The sequence below is a fragment of the Acanthaster planci genome, linkage group LG08 (genome assembly GCF_054643075.1).
Source record: "Acanthaster planci isolate LZ-2023a linkage group LG08, COTS_SCS, whole genome shotgun sequence".
Classification (NCBI taxonomy): domain Eukaryota; kingdom Metazoa; phylum Echinodermata; class Asteroidea; order Valvatida; family Acanthasteridae; genus Acanthaster; species Acanthaster planci.
Genome location: NC_141784.1, coordinates 11,392,184 through 11,415,423, shown reverse-complemented (window position 1 = coordinate 11,415,423; position 23,240 = coordinate 11,392,184). Strand labels below are relative to the sequence as shown.

At 40.3% G+C, this 23,240-nt stretch overlaps 1 protein-coding gene across 5 annotated transcripts in view; it reads right to left on the bottom strand.

Moving 5' to 3' along the window:
* LOC110984191 (protein couch potato-like) overlaps window positions 1–23,240 on the bottom strand; it is a 112,955-nt gene that overhangs the window by 26,648 nt on the left and 63,067 nt on the right. For all 5 annotated transcript variants that reach the window (XM_087139670.1, XM_087139671.1, XM_022244116.2 and 2 more), the window contains one exon: window positions 498–575. In XM_087139670.1, coding sequence (XP_086995796.1) covers window positions 498–575 — 78 coding nt within the window. The remainder of the gene's footprint in view (window positions 1–497; window positions 576–23,240) is intronic.

Sequence of the window (23,240 nt, the reverse complement as noted above, 5' to 3'; positions counted from 1 at the left end):
CCGACACAATAAAAAGACACTTTTTCACAGAAGTGGGGATACGATGATGCCAGCATGTTATCGAAAAGCTATTCTTAGATTTATCATGTTTATGAGAGAGAAAGGCAAAAACGTTTTGGAGGAGAGGGGGAAGCCCTGTTTTTATTTTTGTTGGAACTTCTATGTTCCAAAGAACATCTCTGACAAAGTAGCTTCTTCAAACTATATCAATACTAAACAGGCAAAATCATTTCCATTTCCAAGAAATGAACAAGGTATGGGCAGTGAACTCGGTGTGATGTTAATCAAAAATATATACACAAATGCAAGGCAAGCAGCCACAAAGACTATGGACAGCTTAAAATTGCAAACCGGGCCACTTGATCTGCTCCACATCCTGTTACCTGTCACGGGCCTCAGAGATCCCTCTGGGAGGAACCCTGCCTAGTCTTAACAGGGGCACAAATTACGGCTCCATGCCCGAGACAAGAGGGCCAATTACACACGTCATTACGTACCTGATACGCTCTGAACAGAAGGTACAGCTCCCGCGGTGTTGCATCCATGGGCAATCCACTGACGAACAATGTCCGTACCTGGGGAAGGCAACCAAAAGATGGAAAAAAAGGCAGATTAGAACAAGAGGGGAAGAGCAAAAGCAGGTTAGGGATTAACGGGGAATGTGGGTTACACGGTGGGCAAGCATTTGACATTTCAAGGAGGATGTGTCTGGAACCCCCCTCTAAGTGCTTTGAATGGGATGAATACCGGAGTGTTCCTGCTACCATGCACTGGGTCAAAGAAATGATCAATACCCAATGTTTGAGATGCTGGAAATGGATGTGATAATGCCGCAGACTGCCGAGTTATCGCATTGGAAAGGAAAAATCCAAGTAAAGTGACTGAGCAGGATATGGTAGAGCACAAATAGGTTCCCAATAATCAGTTCCATCAATGAGCTGGACCCAAAGACATTAAAAATAATAAATGTAGGAAAAAACAATTAAGCAAATAAGGTTACGTTCATTCATTTATGGAGGTATGATGAAAAAATTCTGAGTGAGGGGATATTGATCAATCCATGAGAAACTTGTCAGTGGACCTTTGTATAGCTGAGGTATTTTGAAGTATTAACATGAAAATAAAACATGAGACATAGCGACACAAGTGTAACATGGAATCGCAGCATTGGTCTTAAGTCAGTAGCAAGCTCCTCAATGCTTGACAGTGATGCAGCATACTGAACAACATGTATATATAACTACTAAAGCGCTAAATTCAATGTGTACAGTGAATCCTGCTAGGCACATCCATGTTTGTGCACAAACCAATGGAAAAACGTCAAGTTTTGAGAGGCTTTCGTAGGCATAGACCTACATGAATCCGCGTGTGTATTCTAAAATGATGCATCAATTAAGTTGATACAAAGATGCAGAACACACAATCAGTAAATGAGTGCTTGGTTTTGCTTAGTGTAAGTCAAACACATGTGCTGCAGATACAAAATTACAAGACAGGAAAACAGGCTATATGTTATTTGCCAACATTTTACTTACACAATGCATGTAGGGTACATGAACCTGATTTGGAATTCAATCTATCTTTTTTTATCATGTTCTACAAATCTGCGCTTGAATTAAAAATGTCTGCGGGGGGGGCATCAAAACTTCACACAGGGAATGACCAATTAGTGTTCCAGTCTGTTCATATACATGTAGGTCTACGGAGGCAGCAGGATTACAATCAAAGCTCAATTCCACAGACAGAAGACAGAGTGGCTCAGGGACTTATGTGCAAAGCAAGAGTCACTGTGAACCAGATGCTAGCAGTGTGCATCCCATGGCATTTTGGATGGTAAACCCTTTTTATTTCGCCAAGCAAGGAGTTTCTGTGAATTAGCACATTTCTGTGCTTCAAAGCCGTCCCACAAAACTGGGCCCAGGAGATTGGCATACTCTTCATCGCCTGTCCTCTTGTCTGACCAACAACAGACCTTGAGCACGCGACCAAATCTGCCATTGTGATAGGACTGACACATCACTGTGTGATGCTGTGCGGAGATAACGTAAACTCCAGACAAACGTAGGCAAATAGCTTTGCCTTTTAGGTGTTGTCTGTATTTTCTAATGCAGCTGTAAATCAGAGTGCACGCCATGTTCTACATGTGTGCACTGCCTGAGATTATTTAGATAAGACACATCCACACATTGGATCAGACATGATCCACTATGTTCGCATATTTTCGTAAGAGTGAACAGCAAAATAGAGTTGAGAGAGTGAAGTTTATTTTTAGAAAAAAAAGATGAAAACCTCACAACACAGTACTTGAAGAAACCGGGGATTATTGGCCTGTAACTAAAATGCTTGTTGGTTTGCTGGAACAAAGTCAACTTAAGCCCACTCAAAACACTGTAAAAAGACTTTTAGGGGAAAAAATATCTGAATTCAGTTTCCAATTTCCCCTGATGTAGCTTACGTCCATTTTCCCTAACTGATGCATTCCCCCCTTTTTCTCCTCTTAAATCAAATTGAGCCCTTGGAGGACTTGAAAAAAAACCCCTCATATCTAAAAAAAACGGACCCAGTTTGATGGAAAATTAATCAATTTCTCTAGACATGAAGGTCCACTTACTTCCCCATTAGTGCCAAAAAATGGAAAGGCAGTATACATCAATGGGACAGCTACTGCACAGTATAAGGGGGGGGCTAAAATCATTGTGTAAAAGCCAATATTAAACTAGGAAAACCGGAACAATGAAAGCAACTGAAATATGTCTAAAATGCCTTCAGACATGGTTCGCAATGGTTTTAAAGAAAATGAATTCATTTGTTAAATATTAATTGCAGAGACCAAAACATTGGTTAAAAGAACTTCAATGCATGCACATGTACACGATATCAGCAAGCAATTGCGCCGTATCAAATATACATATATTCACATCCCATGTAGAGTTCCTGCCAAACCAGACACCAGGCATTCTGCACCGATGTTTAATTGAATATCACTAAATTGCATTCTCGGTACAATTCAATCAAATTGTCAGTCAAGTGACTGATACATGTACATGTATAATGCTTCTAAAGCAGACAGGTGTGATACAACTACATGTACGTGTGGGAGGATCTGTGTATGTGTAATGCCAACTACGTTGCATGTTAGGAGAGGTATGAAAATTGCTTGTTGTGAGAAGTTACATTGAGACTCATTGCAAATACATCAAACAAGTGAATTATTTTGGCATGCCTGAAAACAGCATGAAATTCGTACAGCACCAGGACACTTCACATCAAAGATTTACTACATGTTCATGTAGGCCTTATACATGCACATGGGCCCCAACATGAATATAATACATGCGCCTGCCCCGCATTACACCAGGACTGGCTTCGTGTGCACATAGAAGTGCATGTGCTCAATGCTGGTATGACACATGAAGCAATTTCCAAACAGCAATGTGCGCGCCCAACCTGCTCAGCGCTGTTCAATCTCCACGGAAGTCAAGGCCATGAGGCACGGTGTGAACAAGGGAGGGAGGGAAGAAACAGCAGAATGGATTGGGTGGCGGGGGGGGGGAGACACGAGCAAGTGACAATACAGGCTGCTGCCTGGAATGACAGGAAGCCCTCCCCACTATCATCAACATCCAAGGATAATAATATTGTGGCTACACCTAAAAATAAGAAAACACCTGCAGCAAGGTTAAATGGGGGATTTTGACAATCTTTCCCCTTGCACATTATACATGTACATGTTAAAAATACGCCGTCCGGTGGAAGCAGAGGAAATTACAACTTGGAGATTGGGTTGGCAATGCAAAGCATGCAATGCATCAAGAAGTCAACAAGGTTTCTTATGTTAAGAGAAAAGACAAGTGAAAAAAGAAAAAGAAAAAGGGGAAAGTCATAATACAATAATCATTATTCTTGTTAGTGTCAAGGACATCTGTTATTATTTACAACACAATCTACATGCGTATTATTTATATGCTGAATTCAATTAATTTCCCAATTGTGCATAGGAAATGTATGCAAGGATTTTACACATCGATTTTGTCTAAAGAAAAACAATTAAAAGACTTCACTTTAACAACTCATCAAGACTGTAATTAGACTTGTGTTTGGAACAACTTTCAAAGTCAGTGAACAAATTAATTTTGCATCAAACGAACCAAAAATAACCAAACAGAAAAAAAAATGTGAGAGTTTGGGACTGGGAAAAAATGCTGATAGAATCCTAAAAACAGTTTTGAGGTTTTTTCTTATTTTGGCTGAAGAACAAGCAGAATTCGCAACACACGGGTATTGCTTCAGGCCATAATCTGACAGCTTTCTTGTTCCCCTGACCGTGGCTGTCCGCTACCTACAGTAGGGCTCCCTCGCTTGAGACTGCTTTGCTGCAGGCTACAGAGGAGTACGTGCGAATCAATTAAAACTCGCCTGGAAATCTTGCGCATTCCCTTTGCCTGCCAACGAAAAGGATCACTTTTTGCTCTTTCATTTGAATTTTCTCTCACTGGTTTCTGTATGTATGTGTGTGTGTGTAAATAAAGGGGCTAACAGTGGACAAACAGGCTCAGTGTGTGGCTTGAGTGGATTTCAGTTTGATAAATCAAATCAGATAGATTAGATCAAATAAATTAGAATTAAGTGTTTACTTCCATCACTACTAGCTGAATTACATGTGACAGAACTGTTATGAATCGCATCTGTGAAAAATTAACTGTTGAGGTAACAACAAATTAGTTCTTTCACTCAAGAAGTTGTGAATTATCTCACGAAAGAAAATGTTCCTGAACAAAACAAAAATGAAAATGTACTTCGGGGTTTGCTTCTGGTTGACGTTTACAGCCGAAAGTCCCCTTGCTACTTGTAAATTTGATTTCAATTTACTTGTTCCTAAGCTGTTCATGGGTTTGAATCAAAAGTGTGAGTGTTGAAGCCTTAGCATATGTTGGGTACAAAGAAAATCACCCATAATAGCTCGTGCTCTCTTAGTTGATGAATGCACTGATCTGTCCTGGTAGTCTTATCATCAGCTTGTGTTATTTGAATTGTATTTTTATTCATTGTGTCCCCCCTGTCTTGTCTCCATTCTTTTTTTCGGGGACACGTTTTTACAGCTCCTGTATTTCATTATTTTAAAATCAGAATAGTGTTACGTATTCAAATTTTAGTGGTATTAATGAAATTCAATGTTTTAAGTCTCAATTTTCATTGCATCAGGCCCTTATTGAAAGGGGTTTGTAACTGACATGGCCACCCTGTATAAATAAAACCATAAGTAAATAAATAATAAACTGTAGAACTGACCAAGGTGGCTGTAAAGTACATATACATGTGTAACACATACTTGTCTACAATGGTAAGCACTGGGGTTACTTAATTAAACCTTCTGGGCCAGAAGTTGAGAAATGACAGTCTTGAGTTTGTTTTTGTTTCGTCGTTGTTTGCATCACCAAATGGGTTGACATGACGTTAATGCTTGTCTTTTAAGAAACCGCACCTGAGAATCAAATACACAAATGAGATGTAAAATATACGCAAAACTGTCATGGATTGAGCTACATGTGCATATCACTAGCTGAACATTTCCTGCATATGTCTGCAGAAATTCCCCTGAGCTCCTCGGTCTGCAGTCCTGCATACATCAAGACATGGAAAAGTCTAGAGAGTGGGTGGACATAAGAACACCATGCGTGTGTGTGTGGGGGGGGGGGTTAAGTTTGTAGCCCTAAGACATTGGAGAAATCCTGCAGATACAAGCACAACCAAACTTGTCACTAATGGATTGAGAAGGGCACACGTATACCCTCTGGGTACATCCCCCCCACACAAAACCTGACGTTTAGCTGTGCAGGGGAGGGAGAGAAAGAGAGAGAGAAGGAAGGGAGAATGCAGACACGTTCAAGCATGGAAGGCAAAAGTGCGTACAAATCGGTAGATATTCCAGCACGGCTGAATTGCATTAACGGGACGGGAATCAGGTGGAATAGATTACAAGGTAGAGGGGAGATAGGGAATGCAGACATGTAATGCAGGCAGGCAGTCTTAACTGATGTGAGAGGCATATGAGGCATGTTGTCAGAACAGTTACGCACTGATCAATGACGTACTGAAACAAGAGTATGGAAATGTTATTACTGCATATTTCTTCTGAAGAATCATTGAACCCTGTTTTAAGTTCATATGGGTCTTTGTAATTTTTCTGAAAACAAAAACTGTTTCACAAAAATGTAAATGCTCAGAGTATTTGAACACTAAAGAGACATGAATGATTTTGTGGGTGTTTTGTTTCAAAAATTCTTTTCTTTTATTTATAAGTATTAGTACGTTCTTCTTTGATATTAACAAGACACATACAATGTAAGAGTCACCATCTCCTACTACTTGAAGTGCATGCCTACATTATGTCTATTTTATCCTGTCATCTTTGTATGAGATGCACTGATGGTCTTTTTTTGTAATCTATCACCACCACTGAGCTCCCATCTCCTCCAACATTCAGCTGAGCTACACTCACCACCTCAACAAAGCCTCAGCCGAGCCATCCTTCAAACCAAAGCGTTCACACCGAGGAGAAGCATAGTCCCATGTTTCTTTAAACATGTCAGCCCATCAAGCATGCCGATGACACGAAACCGTCTCATGTCCGATGGCAGCGCAAGACCGGGCTCCCGCATCTCGGCGGGGAATTGCACACTGTGTGCCTTTGTTATAATAATAAAGGACGGATTGCACGTAAAGCGTGATCGCGTGTACACACACATGTATGCGGGGAATCGACAATTAGCCGGTAGCCCGTGCGTGTCAACATACAGGGGAAGACTCGTCATAAAACTGTGCACTGATGGATTGGGAAGTATCAGAGACTAGGATTTTGAGCATGGTTTATCAAAATTAAATGCCACACTTGCAGATATCGTAAAGTTAAAGGTCCAACAAAATTTTTGAAGGGATTTTTTTTCACAGTAGATGCCACTCAATCAAGAGCAAAGCCACTGATGACAATAGACCAGGACTCTGTTGATGACTTGAAATGGTAATTTGTAAGATATCAAGAATTCAATGATGGTCAAAGGTGAAATTAAAAATTGTTAATTTGTTTGTTTGACAATTGTTGACCAACAAAAATACACCTGCAAACAATTCTGCTCCCAAGCCAATGCTCAAGTAACATTGTTAAAGATTCTGCCGTCAAAGTCATCCCGGTGCCATCTGTGTAACTCTTAAAGAGAAGTGTAGGCCTGTTTTTATGCTAAGGAAAAAACATCTTAAGTAGGCTGAAGCAATGGCATTCTATTTATGGCCATTTATTTTCTCTTTTTCAGTGCCCAAGTCAGAGCCCCTCAACGCTATTCCAGGCACACCAGATTGAGTTTATGAATCAAATGCTACCACAGCTGTCACAAACAAGGTTGTTAGTCAGAGAATGCTTCTGCCATTACACAAAAATCAACTTGTCACTTTGACAGTTAATACAGCTATCCAACAAAGCTGAAATAGTTGCATCCTCAACAGGAATGGCCTGAAAGTTCATCAGCATCGATCAGTCCCCCCCCCATTTTATTCTTCCTTTACTTTTTTTGGCAATCGCCAAGGGGGTGAGTGTAAAAATTCCTGAGGGCGGCCGTTCAAACAATCTTGTGTTGTGATTTCTTTTCACGGTGTACGAGGGCTGAGGAAAAGTGCTTCTGACTCGAGAAAAAAAAAAGTGCAAAGAAGGAAGATCACGGCGGACAACTCAAGCAGCGGGGTATTTGCACTGACTGATGAACTCGGGATACCGCCTTCCTCTCTGAATGGTTTTGCATACGTGAATGATAAATTTCTGAATATTGCAGAATTCCTGGCAATGCCCTTCATATACATGTACTAGACTGACTCATTTATTTTTACTTCTATGTGCTACCACAGCAAATACACAGCAGATTCTCACTGTAAACCAACAACCTCAACCATCCTATTATTGGCATAATCCTTAAAAGTCTCCTGCATTGTCACATCTTCTGCTTACCTCATTAGGAGAATTTGGAAGGAGGAAATGTTCAGCACAACGTTTTTAAGCAGAATTTCAGAAGATTAACAAACGCAAGCTTAAACATTAGCACAGCCCTGGCTAAACTGGACAGCACAAGGAGAAGTATTGACAGGGTGCTGAAAGGACCTTTCTCTGGAGGATTATTTCTGGGTGGGATTAAGAGCAAAGCGGATGATCTCCTTTCCCAGGGATGTGAACTTAATGTGGCTCAGTTAGCGTTCAAGCCTCGAGGTATTGGCAAAAGGTCAGGGGGACTGGATTCAGGAAAGAATACGATGCCTTAAAAATTCATTTGTAAAGTGAGAATTAGATCTAGCATCAGCGGGTTACAGAATGAATAATGCACCACTAGAATAAATGGATGTGATGGCATTGCTAAATTATTACCAATCCTGAATATGATAGGCCCTAAACTATTACCTTAGAGAAGTACTCAAAGTATAAAACTATACCAGGAACCTTTCCAAACAGAGTTTTCAAAAATTAGAGATATATGTAAAAATATAGACGGCGCATAAACGTAACATAATGAGATTTACATGTATATTGTAAGTATATAAATTGTGCATAAACGTAACATACATGTGGAAGTGAAACAAAACAACGATTGTAATTACTGTGCATAACTTAGGCACAGAAATACATTTTCTTTGATCTTTAATCAGTACATAAAGTATGTTGTATCCAGGCATGATATTGATCATAATGTACAGGCTAAAGCTATAAAAGATATTCACCATTAGGCACACACTGCAAGCGTGTTGGGGCATGCCATTTATTAATCAGAAATTCACAGCCGCAAAATCAGGAGTGGTTGCTGGGCAAAATACCTGACGACAGACATTGTCATAACTTCTGTTGCCAATCAGTCATTGATAAATTTGTGAATGTCTTCAGGCTGTGTCTAGCCTTTGCAAATCCAAAAGCTTGATGGATTTTGTTTATTTTTTCTCCATAATTTTCATTTTGATGTGCGAGGACAAACATTCTCTGCAATTTTGAAATTTTGGGAAACTTTCCATTTTTTTTGGGGGGGGGACTTTTAACAACCACATTAAACTGACACACATCTGATTTTTAATCACACAAATAATTTACTTATGTTGCCCAATATATTAAGACTTGTTTTAAAAAACTAACCTCAGTAAGTTTCAATTTCATGAGTACCGAACGTATCAAGAAAATACACAATATCTCTCTGTCCCACAACATGGGTCAAGAGAAGCTGTGTCAAATTAGAATGCAGGTCATATGCACACAGATGCATGTCATGTGTCTCTGATAAGCAAGATATTGACAAATGTATTCACATCTCAGGCACACAATATGCATACCAAATGCATCTCCTTGGATTCATGGAAATTTCCAGAACTGTGTCACTCAAATATCTTTGGAAATGGCTCTCTTTCAATAGTTATATTTCAATAGTTATAATAGTTTAAACCTACATGTAAGAATGCTTTTCAGACAGACTTTGGTCTCTTATTTTTCAGACAGCTGCACATGGTCTATGCAACCAATCTGTTGAACTTATATGTCACGAACATACAAAAACCTTGAAAGAACTTTTAAAAGTTGCAATATGGCCGGTATAAAACGCTGAGGGACAATAAAACATGTACATTGTGCCTTTCTACAATTTCCCTAAAAATTACTGCCTGTGAGAGACCATTCTGCAGTCAGCTTGTGCAGGCATACAGAAATTGTGCTGGTACCAATTTCGAACGAGTCAGTTCTGACTGAGTAGGCAACCTACATGTGTGTAAGGATGCTGGTATACACTGTACAGCATCAGTTGCAAAGCACATGCACATTTAAAAACGCAGAATAAAATTACTCCAGGATGTCAGCGGGGACACACAGTGTCTGATGCATGCATCTGATTGGTCATTCGAGAGAACAGTTTAACAACAACATGCAGTTTTAAAAGTAACTAGAACGTGCATGTGCCCCCCACCCCTATTTCACACCCCCAGCTACAAATTTACCTTTATTGCGTTTCAAGCTGTAAGAACAATTCCAATGAGTTTCTACCTTAAGAAAACAAAATGTCCTCCTGCTATTAAGCCCCTGATGTTTACTTGTTGTATGTTGTACTGGATTGATTATCATATGCATTCAATTATTAACGGAAAGCAAATTTCTTGTGTACCCAGCGTTTAAAGTTGTGTACATGCGTGCTGACAGAGTCTGATGACGCTTGTATGTACTTGAGTATTTATCCTGTTGAAGGCAAATAATGTACAGTCTATATTTTCATACCTGTATTCAAATGAATGTTATCGACCTGCCACAGAGAATTCCAGAAAATCATTACCCCGCCCGAAACTGAATCTTTTGCCATGTGGCGACTTATGGAGCTGAACACCCTGACGCGTAATGGGTTGCTTGGGGGACTGTGTGAGTCTCACAAGGCAGCGATGCAGATTGTACAGTGCAGGGCAGAACAAGGGCAGTAATCTCCAATCCTCCAAATCCTCCTCATACAAGGCAAGATTTGTGGGGAAATTCATCCATAATCTGGGAACATGGAGAAGGTTTTCTTTCAGAATGGCAAACGGGTGTGGATGTCAACATTGATGACATTCAGATATTTTTCATTGTTTTATTTCACTTTTTTCTACTTTGTACTGTTACTTGGTCTCAGCTATTAAAATCTGGAAAATCCCGTAAATGTACACAACTCGAAAGCAGAATTTGTGACCAATTAAAGTAAGGGAAAAAAAGATTATTAAAGTTTTCATCCAGCTATGGTAAGACAAAACCTACATGTATACGTATTTCAATTTGTAAAGGATTTTTTCCAACAAAGGCAAGCAATTTTTTTGGCTGACTTAACAATATAAGGGCTACTGACATCTTTTCTGTTTTCATCTCCTCTGAACATGTCAGTACTTCCATGTTTAAAGCAACTGGTCTCCTATAGGAACGTTCTTCCTCTAACCCAAATGTTTCCCCACTCTCAGCAAATGCATACAAGGGAAAGCCAAAATGCTACATTGAGGGGATGTGCATCTATCAGAATTTAAATATTTCTGATAAAACCAAGAGGGGCTCCTAAAAGCATACAGTCACTGTCGCCAGGAGACATGGGACCTTTCTGTTTTTAGAAGTGGGAGGAAAGATAGCGGATCTTAATCCAGGGTAAACCACGGAATCGGGTAAGGGCTGAAAAACCCATCCCCATTTCAGCCTGGATAGGATTTGAACCCAAGCAGCAGAGGCGGACAAGCAAAGCAGGCACCACTGCCCCAACCTGACTCCCCATTTCATTATCTTCCAATCTGACAGCTGATGTTTTTACGCTCGTCTTACAGTCAATCTATTCAGCTGCCTCAATTTGCAAGTTGAAATTTACTTGCTGACAGCGCTGAACTGAATAACCTCAAGGTCAATTCCAATCAAGCTGGAAGGTGCTCTCTCAAACAGAAGTAATGTTTTTTTTAATTTGATAACTGAATCCCTCCCTGTGAGAATTTTCACACAAGACAAAATTTAAAAAAAAAAAGATCAATAATGTTTCCAAAATACAGCTGAAGAAGTGGGCAGCTGCAACATGGTCTGTGAAGGGTTGAACTGGCAGGGAGTAGCTTGCTCTCTCCCAGAAAAACTTGAGCAACATCTCAAAAGAAATGTAAGGAGCTCCCCTGGAAATTATTAGTGTTCGAGCATTTTGACATTCAGCACTCAGCACTGCACATCAGAGAGAGGGGAGATCTAGTGCCGCAGTGTACATCATCTGTTTGTACTTTGGACACACTGATACGTTGCGACAAGAAATCTTGACATTTTAATGAAGAAACTGCTCCATTCCATTTTTCTCTTGCTCTTCAGCCAAGCACTGTGTGCCTGAATTCAGACCTGCTTGTGGCCAACTCGTCAAGAGATTTCCGAGTCAGTGGATGGGTCTTTAACATTCTGAAATAGGAATGGGGGAACCGTTTTACAGCCAGAAATGGACAGAGTGGTCTTCAAAATATCACAGAGCCTTAAGTCAAAGCTGAACTGATATGTCTTGTGTCCAACACTTGAACTAAGTGTTCAGTGCATGCATAAGCAATTAGTCCTCCTTTTTGACTCAAATTGTGAGTGTTGAAGGTATGACTCAATAAGTCAACCTATGAAGTATTGCAGTGGCAGATTTTTTAAAAGGAATGGCTGACATGTGGCATCTTGGACTTGTTGGGGGGTGGCTCAGGTGTGAAAGTTACTTTATACAGAGACCAAATGCCTCCAGCAATGAACAGAGCATATGTTAATGGTCGACCCTATTAACATGCCTGATACCAACCACAACTGTTCAACCTCGCCCCTCCTAACAAATCTGTCCTTGTGCTGGTGGTAAGAGTCGGTTGAACAATGAGAAATGTTCCTTCACTGAAAAAAACTATCCTTGGAACAACAGTTGTCCAAAATAACTGGATTTTCCCCCCATAACTCTGTTCTCTTTGTACTTTTATCCTGGAACACATTTCCACAGTTTTATTACCACTTCCTTTTGTGTCTTGAACTAAAGTGGATTGCACTGCAGTTTACCTCGTCCATGCTTGGATTGGAACCAAACTGGTGAGTCCTCAGGCAGCCCTAAACCAGCACATATACTGCCCTGTACAACACGTGGCTAAGTTCAGTTTGCTCGTCAGATCCCTAAGCCTTGATTCATTGATCTGTGATGTCCAAAGAATTGCCCGCGGTGGGGTTATCTTTTGAATTTAGTCCGGATGCCTTCATTAAAAATTCATCGTGAGGACATCAACTGACACGTTGTGTGCTCGTGTTCTGGTTTGTGTGCTTGTGGTCTGGTTTTCTTCACGGCAAGAGCAGAGCGTTTTCCGATATCATTGCTAGGCTGATACGGAATAACATATTCCTCTCCACATTCATCATTTGAATGCTATTTATGGACATCAGAAGTACAAAATTCAGCCCTGGCTGTGGACTGAAAGAGTACTTCTGTGGAATTATGTGCAGGTGGTTCCAAAATTCATTAAATAGAGAAATGACTTTCCAAGTAATGCTTAAACTACAATGGAACAGCATGCCAGGCTCTTTTTCATGGATGTGTGCACAAATCTGCATAAATGCCATTAGCTTATGTTAAACATCAAACTAGTAAATAACACCAGCTAAAATTAAACGTGGGGACAGATATATCACATGGGTTATGACAACCAACAAGTCTTGCCTGTCTTACATTGGAACTTTAAATGTTAAACATAAAGTGGGATTAACATCATTTGAAGATTATGATGAACAAAAACAGCCTCTGCACTCAGAAATACAGACCCCTCGAGAACAAAATGGTTTCCTATCTGCAGGATGGAAAAAGTTTTAAGGCGAATGAAGCTCATTTCAGTAAATTGATGGCATTGCAGACATAGGCCTATGCTTTCAGGTATCATCTACTTTTCATTTTAAAAGACAGGGTCCCATACCTTAATTGTTATGAGAGAACTTTTGGAAAGGTTGAAGCACGGACTGTGTGGTAGTGTTGCAGGAAAACAGAAAAGGTGTGGGAAACATTCCCTACAAATGCTGAATGTCTACTGGCCTTAATTTGCTGTTTCGAGGGACCTTCCTGTATACAGCCAGTCACAATGTATAAGTACACCAAACAGCTTAAGTTCAATCAACCCTAACTCAGCTGGCAGCTAAATCTCTCCCCCACCACTCTCTCATTACCATCATCTCCAGATCATCAACTCATCATGAGACAGGAAGCCAATTTCATTACACGAGCCTCCGTTTTTCCACCCTAATCAATTGATTTTGAGTGTTCTGTATCACCACACTCCAAAGTTGAGAAATGTCACCAACAGACCAAGGTGCACTCCCTTGTGTTAAGTAAATGTACAGTACATGTACGTATGTACACATACAACCTGTCATGTTCACAAATTTAGGGGAAAATATTATCTTCCACCCATCAAACAGGAGCATAATCAAAACAAGAACCGAGGAATTGCGGGAAGCATCAATCAAGTGGTAATGGGGGAGAAGTGATCAGAGAAGCGAGGATTACGCTCCTGCAAACCAGATTACCGCTCAGCATAAACCGGATTAGGCAACAGGCTAATGCTGCCCTAACTGGATTATGCAGGTAAATTTCCTAGTTTAATGTGAGCCCTGATTGGATTCTGGTTCATTGAGCTACAGGCGATCACTCTGCAGTTGAAAAAGAAAATCACAACAATAATAATATACGCCGACTCGATTCTCCCCTCACTGCAGACTGGAATGACCAGGAGTTTGATAAGAGATCAACCACCGGCTGATGCAGCGTGTAGTCCTTAGGCGTAATCACTGTAATGTTGAACACTTGGTGCTGCTGTGCTTGTTAATTACATGCTTACATGTCCGTTGCCAGGACACCTCTCAGCCCGGCAACTGCTGAGCACTTAAATACACAAGAGAGCCTTTTCTCGATATCTGGTTGCCAAGAACAAGTTCTTGGCGATGGGAAATGAAGGAGTTCAGGCCTTTGGACAAGAACAAATGAAATGTCCTTTCCACTGTGAGGTAATCTTGCAAATATATGTGTACATGTAGAAATATTTTCACGATGCACACACCTTATCAAACTAAAGACAGAAATGCATTATTGCTGCATGCAGAGATTCCACAGGCTTTTCAACCAGAACACCAAATTGCATATGCCTGTGGCCGTAAACCAACATGCATAAGTTGGCACGTCACCCTCTTTTTCAAATCCTCCAATATGGAAACGTCTTTCCAAATTCAAAGCTGTGCAAAGTGCCATCTTTGACTGCTCAATACTCAAAAGTGTCCAGCTTTCAGCGGAGATCAGCATACTAGCTCACACAGTTCCAAATCCACTGAAATTTGTGACACGCCACAGCAGAGGACAGCTTTAACAGGGGTCCATTTCCCATTCAATCACCATCCACAATCTTTCTGATTTCAACAATCAGTCCCACTGGGTACAGGTGCTTCTCATTTTACCCCGTAACTGCTCCCCCTCAGCAAAGAAAGGGCTAAATAGTCATATAGACTGGCAAAACCAGAGGGGGTCCTCCATTCAGGGAGAATGCGAAACCAAATATAATTTGATAATGGCTGGGCAGCCACACATATGCCATAGCAAGTTAAACCCTTGAATGAAGATTTATTGGCCTGTAGTTGAGGGAATGTGTTTTTTTTTTTTTTACATCTGAAGGAATATTAACCTGTTATTGGGTAAGCCAAGACATTGTATGTAGTGTTACTCATTTGGAGGTCTGAATTCAACTCTGATATCTTCTATGGTTGGAAAAGCCAATTCTGGCATTTTAGCAGGTCTTACAAATAAAGTTGAAAGGGTAGCGGAGGGATGCCAACAAAAGCACCGTAATATGAAGTGGAAAAAAATACTATTTTGAAAGAGTTGGGATTACATTTTATTATTGCCGTTTATATCATTCCCCTTCTGCCTGTGACATGCAGCATGAGTAACTCTCCCTTAAAAGCCGTAGGTGAATGGATGCAAATTCTAAGGAATAAAGATGAAACAAAAATGCAACACTGAACTGTAACGAAGTCAGTGAACGTCAATTAAATGTACATGAGACACTGCAAATCCGGTCTTATAATTTGTGAGCAAAAAGCCCTTCAGAGGAAATGTGAAAGAGGCTCTTTTTTTCTTTTAACTCTTACAAATGTGGGTGGACATATGTTATTGGCTTGATTACAATGCTTGCAAAAACAAGTCAAAAATAACCTGCAGCCAGATTTCCTATTTCTTATAACAGGTCTTTTATAAACAAGTTACATTTTATAAACAAATGGATTAAAAAAGGAGGGTAGGGGTGGGTTATTCATGGAATAAATTCCTAATGGTCAAGCTTTACGGCTGGAAACTCAGGTCAATTTAAGGGTCAAATCAGGTTCAGGGTGACTGAGGAATGAAGGGCCCAGTGTCTATTGACTTAAGTTTTATCTTTCCATTGCTGACACAGACCTGGGCTGTGGCGGCCATGTAATGAGAATCTCTCTGCTCAAACTGAAACAAAATCTGCAGTTGCTGCACCCGGACTGCAATGTCTGCCTCTGGGAAAAAAAGGCATTATTAAATTTATAGTCTGGAGACAAGGAGAGCCCAACAGAGGGCAAACAAACCTTACCCACTGTGCTGATCATTAAGGCAAACATAGCAGTTACCAGTTACATCCTTGTATACAGGCCTGGGCAGTGTTTGCGCTGAGCCAATGTTGGGAACTATGATAGGGTGATAAAAGACTGGATCAATATACGCCTAGCCCTTCAGTTTGTCATATACTATAATAAGGAAATAGGGTGGCCAGTTTATTGCATGGTTTTCTATGTCCATGCTGTCAGTAGATAAACTTTTAAGATCTTAAAATGTAATCATGGCTTTTATTGGGTTTTTATATGCCGCTGCAATTGAATCAAAACAAGACAGGGATGTACACCTGTCCATCTTGAAGGAGGGATGTAGGTTTGACCATACAGAAGCTTGGCGGGGTCTCACAGGAATCATAACCAAACAGGATCGCATCAGGTCACCCACCGATGGAAGACTGATAGAGGAATGAATGAAGCAGGAAGACCCTCGGAAATATTCAAACGCACATGTGGGAATAAGATATGACTATGAAATGAAATATAGGCTTCTGTGTGTAGATAGACCTACACGTCTGCATGATTCCTAATCTAGATGTGGCATGTACACACAGTATCCAATATGGATCTGATCGATTCTGGGGTTCTCATTTCAACAAATTCTGATATGTCCAATGCTACTACTCCATTCTTCTTTTAGAAAGACCTCTGAACACTTTGCATGATGACATAGATATCTTAACTAAAAAAAAAAGTAATTTCAGTTTTGAGGTTCATGTCCCTTAGATTTACAAATGTATACTCAGATTGAATATCCAAGTAAACCGGCTATTTTCAAAGTCCTTTCTTCATTAAAAAAAAACCCGCACTCAAACACAAAACACACACTCAAGTGTTTTGCTTTGAAAATGAAGTTTTTCATACGGTTCATACAAAGAACATGTTAGTGGCAGGAGCGTAATTTTTTTTTCCTCTTGAAATCTATGTATTTATAAAAGGCCAGAACAAAAAAAAAATGTATCTTTCATCTTGATCTTTCTCTTTCATCTGGGCATGAAAATCGAAAATGCCAATGGAATAGTTTATCTGTCAGAGCCTTCCCTGCTCTCTGACAGCGGCAATGCTTTCTGTGATCCAGCTGGAATTTTAGTTGAAGCTCTTGGGACCGACTCAGTCCCGGGTAACATGTTGAAAACACAACTAGTTGGGCAGGGATTAGGAAAAGGTCTTGTTTTCTTGCTTTGCTGAGAGTTTAAGGGGAAAAAAATAAATTGGTAGTGATATTAAGATGCCCTGTGATGGAGCAATTTCTCTGTGCTTTCTCTGTAAGTTCTACATGGTTACATTGCCAATTTAAAGTACACAAGGGAGATGACACTGATGTGGACTTTGGCAAGTTAAAATTTTGATATCAATGTAGATTTAGGTGAGTGAGAAGTAAAGAGGATACACTGATAATAAAAATTAGAATTGCACTGATTTGTCAACATACAGATTGAAAGGAATCTTTACAACCTCAGATAAATCCAACGATTATTCTTTTCCCTAAATTTCACTAAAGTAATATTGATTTCCAATAACACAGGCGATTCACAATAGTGTACCTCCAAGAGTTTGCAACGCGTTGGCCAATCACAACGTGCAAAATCTGTCGACCCTTTCTAAACACGCACTGGGTTGACAGATTTTGCGCACTGTGATTGGCCAACCCGTTGTGAACTCTCGGAGACGCACTATTGCGAAACGCCCATATTGAGAAGTGCACAGCAGTACAGCTGTATCATTTCATGCATTTATCTGTGCAGTGGTCACAGCATGTACCAGTACATGTACATGTACATGTAAAGCCAGGTTCTGTGTTACGAGAAACACACACACAAAATATGCGCAGTACATGTATCAAGGGCAGATTTAGGTGGATTGTTGGGGGAGGTTAACCCATAGAGCAAGGTCCTTGCACAAACCCCTCATGCTTAAATGTTAAATTTGATGTTATGATACATAATGCAAGTTTCTGTTCTTTGCTGAAGGCTTCTGTGTCTCTGTGAATGTTGATTTTAACACCTTGCTGTCACAACTCAACCACTCTGTGGAAAACTCCTGGATTTTCTAATTCTACTGTATTCATCTTCGATGGGTTTCCAAAGTGCCACTACAACCTGTATTGTACCCCACTTCTGGTAAGTTTCTAGCATTTCACAGCAAATGGGTTGTAATTCTTCATTAATTTGGTACCCGACCTTTAAAACTTCTGTTTGAGACTCCCTGATTCCCCAAAATGAAGCCCTCCTTGTGTAAGACAGTGCCAGGGGAAAACATGTGGCCACACCTGACTGGTAATGACAGCCCGATCCCCGTCAGCTGGGGTTCTCATGCCTACACATTTCCCGATCAACATCTCCCCCAACAATCAACTCGCAATAAACTTAACGAACGGTGGTGAACCTGATAGTGATAGCCAAGGGAAGTCAAGTGGACCCTGTAGCCAAAATAAGGTCTTTCTCAAAAGTTTTTATGGCTCCCACTACGTGTGAAACACGCGTAAATTGTGTACTTCAGTGATGCTTTGAGCTGGTTCACTGACAGGGGACATGAATTATCCCATTAATATGACAAGTCTGATTTTTCTTTTGGTAACTTTACTTTGGTACATGTTTATGACAGATTCCTGAACTTTGCTGGCCCCCCCGGCAAGACAAATTTCTATTTGATGTGCCATTCAAGGGTGATACCAAACAGGCAGGAACAACTTGCAGCAATGGATTTGGAAACAGAATGGAATCGGGGCATCTCAACTTCCTGAAATGGCGAAGGCAAAAAGTACAGAAATGTAGAAACAAGTGAAACAAGGAAAAAGTGATCTACTACGCATACTGCATGACAGATCACAGACGCTTCAATGTCATGGCTTTGGGTGGTAAGACCATGGGGGTAGGAAAACAGGTAGGTTAGTTCTGCAGCACAGATGCCAACAATTACAGCATGGTGTAAAATATGGCCAGAAACGCATCTGTCATTACACAATCACAAGATCAACAATCATGGCCACACCGGTGATATAGATTTATCTGTTTTACATAAATTTGCATGTACAACATATGCAGGTCCCCATTGGTCTACATCATCTTCTACTTATAAATTTATGCAAGTTTTCTGTCAGCCTGGATGTGGTAAGCATGTACACATACACAAATAGAGCTCTTTGGCTGGTGTGGTGGACATAATGATACAACAACTGCTTTGCCCAGAAGCCCTAATCCTCCTTGCCCCAAACACAGCTAATCCCTTGATCTCCTCCATGCACCCATTTGTCCCAGGCATTGTGCCAACTTATGTTAACACTTCTTCCTCCTCCATCACGGATTACGCTACCAAAATTACGGGCGTGCACAGCGCCTCCCAGGGGGTGAACAAAAGCACTGTCCATCCCTATTCAAAAGTGGTCCCTTAAAGGCTCTTCAACTCTTTGCAAACACAGGTTGATATTTTCCCATCGATTGGGATACAAGGGAGGGGGGAAGTGTAAAGATGAGGCATGGGCCCCAACCACAAGTTTGGGAACGCTGCTTGCTCAATGGGTGGTGTTTATATTCAGGAAGGTGGCCTGAACAAGCAGATGTATTCAGAGCAGTCTTAGGGAAGCAAACAAACCTGTCTGGGCCTGGTGATTGACTACAGCATTTAGGAAATGGTGGACAACAGGGGCTATGGGGCTCTCAGGAACAAACCTCTGTGGATCAAAACAGGCACCAGCATCTTCTACTCATCTTTCTCTACCATGTAGTATGTACATAAAACTATGTCACAATTCTTTTCATTAGGGGGATTTTGAACATGAACTAGCACTAACTGGTCATATTTCTGAACTTGAGAATAGTAAACCATCTTTCACATTACTGAACACCACACTGATTAAAGCAAATGAAAAAAAATACTCAATACTCACTTACTCAATGAATCTTGTAACAAGCAGATTTTTAAACAAACAAACAAACAAACAAACAAACAAACAAACAAGCAACCTCTTGCCAATGATCAGACTTTACAAAGGCATATAAAATAAACACTCTCTTTGGCAAAAGGTATTTCTTCCAACTTCCAAGTGTATTTTTCCAAATTACCTGCAATGTTTGGCACAGTTAATTGCAATCTCGCTGGATATTATAAGAAAAAAGAAACTTCTGAAATATTACACAGTCTCTCGAAGATGAAATATATAGGCCATACTCGTCCAGGGAAGAGACATAAATAAGCAAGACATGATGGAATGACAGGTCTATTCATAAATGAACTGCAGGGCAATTGCATGTACTATGCACTGTATTATAAATAAACACAGTGCAACTGGGACTTGATTGACAAGCCAGTGCTGGGAGTGGATATATTTCCTGTAATACTGGGACTGCTGTAATGGATACGTCCATCAAATAACCGTTCACAGCATACAGAGATACTTCTCTGAAATACTAATTTTGAACTCCAGGTGTTGGAAAAAATTGTTGGAATGATTTACAAAGATGTTACAAACTGGCACGATACAGGGATTCATGAACCATGGGGAAATTACTGTACAGTAAATCAGAAATAGCTAGCTTCCTCATATTTCACTGAATAAGATCTGTAGCAAATGTCTGTTTGAAAAAAATTCTTGTTTCAGGTTGAAAAATTTCCTTTTCAATGTACGAAATGCACAGCTTATTTACATTTAGTTATGTGAAATAATGAAAGTGAACCTTGAAACAATTTCCACAATTGTTTTATTATCTTACATGTATGTACCGGTTTGTATGACTGACTGACTTTTCTATAGAAAGATGTCAAGTGAAGCTGTCAAAAACATGTCAAATACCAGATCAAAGCTGACATTTGTCATTTGAGAAATTATATTTTGTAGTGGCAAGACAAGATCTTGCATTTCATATGAAAAGTCATTAATCACTCACATCTAAGATGTACATGTTAGTCATTTTGTGTGATACGTTACCACGCATATGTGTACATTTCAATCGGCAAAGATGATCTGATTTGCAGGAATCATACCACGGCTTTTGCTATCACCGACATCAAGTTCCATGTGCAGACGCCAGGCTTAAGTCAAAGCCATACTTTCTTGACCGAGATGTGCCGGACCATGCAGGAAAAGCCGGAAAGCATGTCCCCCCTGATGATTTATTGCCAAAAAATTGACGTGAACGTTCGTGCTTTCACATCAAATATTTGTTGTATGCAGTCCGGGACATACTTTCCTACGTGCCCAATTCAATCATTCACTTTGTTCAACGTGGGCAGGAGTGCACATAGATTGAGGTTAGGGCCCAGGTTAATTGGGTTAGTTCATTTGCTGGGTTTTCAAGCACAGCTCTAAAAGGTAGGGCTTGCATGTACATGTACATGCGACAAATGAGGAGGGAGCTCTGGTAGTTCGTGGGTCTGCGCTTATTATGAAAGGGAGCTAATCAAATCAACTCCTCCATTAATGCTGCCGGAAGAATTTCATAACCATAACAGTAACACTGTATTGTTTTCTTTCAGGAAAACTACTAGTTACAAAGAGTAAACATATATGTAGACTGAGCTAAGGCAGAAATAATGTAAGATACTGCTTAAGTACTCGTAGGCAAATGATTTTAATATAGAAGTTTAATTAACCACTTCAGAATGGGGTTCTGGCCTACTTGTAAATGGTAAAGACTATCATCTGCCCAAGCTTCCACATGGATCATGTGGATCAGGTTTTATGCATGATTAATTATGCATAGTATGCTAATCTTACACAGACAGGTGGAAGGATGCCGAGTCTCAATGGATGTTTGCCAGCCTGAATCAAACAAGAAATGGTACTTTATACAGTATTATATAACTAAGCACATGTACTAGTTCTATACATGGAACACGCATGGACATATGCATTACATGGATACTTCAACACAGTACAGTACCCAACTTTTCAACGAGTTCCACATCTTTTTTACATCGGCATAGGTGGGGGCCAAACTTTCCAAATCCTGAATTAATATTTCTTTATCCCCTCGGGTATTTTAAATCCTCTTTTCAGACCATACGGAGAGGAGCGTAACATTATTCCCTATCCTTTCTTCACAAACTTCAGTCCATTAGTACTTTTCTGCTTTGTGACAAAATGCAACTTATGTAGTCTTCCCCGAATCTGATGGCTTGCAGATCCACACACATCCTGAGGACAGAGAGAGATCGGACGATGGAAGTCCCTTGAGACCGGGAGAAACCACTCTGAAGGGACTTTTAGCCATTTCTGAATGAAATCCTTCTGGCATGAGACCAGCATAGGAACAGCCAGCCCAGCGCTTATTTGTGAAAAAACATGTCAAGCAAATCTGCAAATGAATCAACAACCTTCAAGCTGTCCTTTGTTGGGGATATTCAATCATGATAAGCACTCTTTTCAATCCAACTACATGTTTTTTTTCTTTTATGCTTAAAGGGCTATGGATGTCAAAAAACAGACTAATATAGCCAAAGACAGCATCTTTGACTTTCATCCTCCAATTCTCTAATTTACATGCACAAAGTACATGCACAAGGCAGGCAGGATCAAGGCACGAAAAAAGTCTTGCCTTGAATTACATGAAGTGGAAATTGTGGGGTCCAAATGATATCTTGCACCAGCGTTTTCACTGACTGACAAGGCCAAGTCCTGGACTAAAACCCCTTTTCCGATTAGAAGATTGGGGAATACTCTGCAAACACAACAAACGTGATATCGCTAGCCCGCACTGTATTAAGGTTTTCCTGCTCCAACATATCATGCAGGCAGGTTGGTGGTGCACAACCATTACAATGCAGTCAATTTTCCTCTTCTGCATGTTGGAGAATTTATCAGATGACCTTGTCTGTCCAACCACCAGTGCTCACTCTTTTATGAAGCAGGAGAGATGGGCATTATTCTGAAGCAATGCATTATCTTCCTTTTCATCAAATTTTCCCCCTCTGAAGAAACAGTAGACTCGGTGCAGTCTGACATGGGGGGGTTAAACTGTGAACAATTTACTGGTTTATTTCCCTAAAAGCTTTTCAAAAATGTAACAGCACAGACCTCTCCATGACAGCAAAAAATAAACATAATTCAAATTTTTAAAAATAACCTGCCAATTTTTAGCAAAAAGAG